General features: G+C 38.9%; 1 protein-coding gene across 1 annotated transcript; it reads left to right on the forward strand.

The window, feature by feature from the left end:
* Positions 1–1,866, forward strand: LOC119080474 (Krueppel-like factor 10). Its single transcript, XM_037188854.1, has one exon. The coding sequence runs from the start codon at positions 441–443 to the stop codon at positions 1,575–1,577; it is 1,137 nt and encodes a 378-aa protein (XP_037044749.1). The 5' UTR covers positions 1–440; the 3' UTR covers positions 1,578–1,866.

Below are 1,866 nucleotides of genomic sequence, written 5' to 3' on the forward strand. Positions count from 1 at the left end.
CCTCAATGTACGTAATTTCGTATATAATAATAAATCGCGCGATGAGTCTCTTTTCGTTAAACTTGTGTTCAATGAAGTTGTTGGACGAAATTCAGTGCAAAATGTTGTTTGTTCAAGCAGAATATGTTCGATAGATGAGAAAGCAGACGGAGGGTGAGAATGGTAAATATGTGCGAGCCGAATTTTATCTATGTACGACGAATGGGGACGAAGGATAATGGTACAGGGGGAACAATATTCTCGCTGCATATACATACAGTAACGACTAGGAATTCTACAAAAGGTTGTGTAAATGCGACATGTGATTCAGTCGGTGATTGTTAATTGAAGTGAATGTCACGTATATTGTGCAAGAGCTCGAAAATTGTGAAGAGAAAATTGTATTGTGACTTGGTGATAAAGTACGAGCTGAATTTTTAGCTGTGAAATAATTTTATAAAATGACAATGGACTATGCAAATCAACGAGCGGATATTAAAATGCCGTCTCCGCGTATCTCAAGTGAAAATCAAACAAAAATCGAACTTAATCAAAAATCGAACACCAAACGATCATTTGATGTGGCATTTCTGATGCGACCTGATGAGAAAATGAAAAGTCGTCAGAACGAAAAGCATCAAAGATTAAATGCCGACGCAGTTGTTACATATCCCAATCAAATCAGTGTGAAAAGTGATGAAAGTTTACGTGAACAAGACAATGAATCGAATTACTTTGACCAAGAGAAAATCATCCCCACGAACGGTTTACACTTAATTGGTGCTGAAATACTCAACAACAACGAGTCGCCGCGATCAGCACGATTTGCAACAATGCATTCGTCAAATTCACCTAGAGTCTATGACGATCCATCGATTTTACCGCCAGCTAAAATGCCCAACTATGAAAGTGATTTACCTATCCGGAGTGCATTTACGAAAGTTCCACATGCACGTCAGGACTCACCACCACCGTTGAGTCCTGACCAAATGAGCTGTCCGTCGAGCAGTCCACCCATATCAACGAGCCCTCCCAGGCACATCATTTATCAGAACTTTCGACCCGAATATCGATTCGTCAACAACGGTCACTTCCATACGATTAGTCAAATGCAAGCTGCCCATAATCATCAAAAATTGAAACAGCAATTAATGTACCGTCCGATTCAGAATCAGGGCGGTTCCGAAATCTCCAATTATATGCCCAGTGCAGGCTTCCCGTTCGGTACTCCGAATCATCCGTTTGTTCCGCAGCCCGACCTGACTGGCATCGTCCGAAATCCAGCCGCCGCTGCACTGCTTACCACTTTGATTCCACCGACGATTGCCACTTCATTCACATTGACCGCACAAAATGTTTGTGCCAAGTGTAACATTAGTTTTCGAATGACCAGCGATTTAGTCTATCATATGCGTTCGCATCATAAAAGTGAATTCACAAATGATACGAATCGACGGAAACGCGAGGAAAAACTAAAGTGTCCAGTATGCAATGAAAGTTTTCGTGAACGTCACCATTTGACGAGACATATGACCGCCCATCAGGATAAGGCTAGTGATGAAGCGGAAACGATTCAAATTCAACGAAGGCACAAGTGATTTGTAAAATGTTTTCAATAGACGTTTAAGCACCACCACCAACATCCACACATAACTACACATATTTTTATCCTTTTCCTTTCCGATGATTTCACTTAATATGAAGATGTCTAACGTTTTAATTAGTGAATTATATAAATGTTTTTTGATTAATTTTATTATAAATTGTGATATATGTTACATGTGTATATAAAGGAAGTCATATACTTAAAATTATATTATATATATACTCGACTAGGACAAAAGAACAGCAAAGTAAAAAAAATACAAAATATATTGAATTTTATGG

Source organism: Bradysia coprophila, unplaced genomic scaffold, assembly GCF_014529535.1.
Source record: "Bradysia coprophila strain Holo2 unplaced genomic scaffold, BU_Bcop_v1 contig_350, whole genome shotgun sequence".
NCBI lineage: Eukaryota > Metazoa > Arthropoda > Insecta > Diptera > Sciaridae > Bradysia > Bradysia coprophila.

Coding starts and splice junctions, on each gene's coding strand:
- LOC119080474 (XM_037188854.1), top strand. CDS start 441: ATGACAATGGACTATGCAAATCAACGAGCGGATATTAAAATGCCGTCT.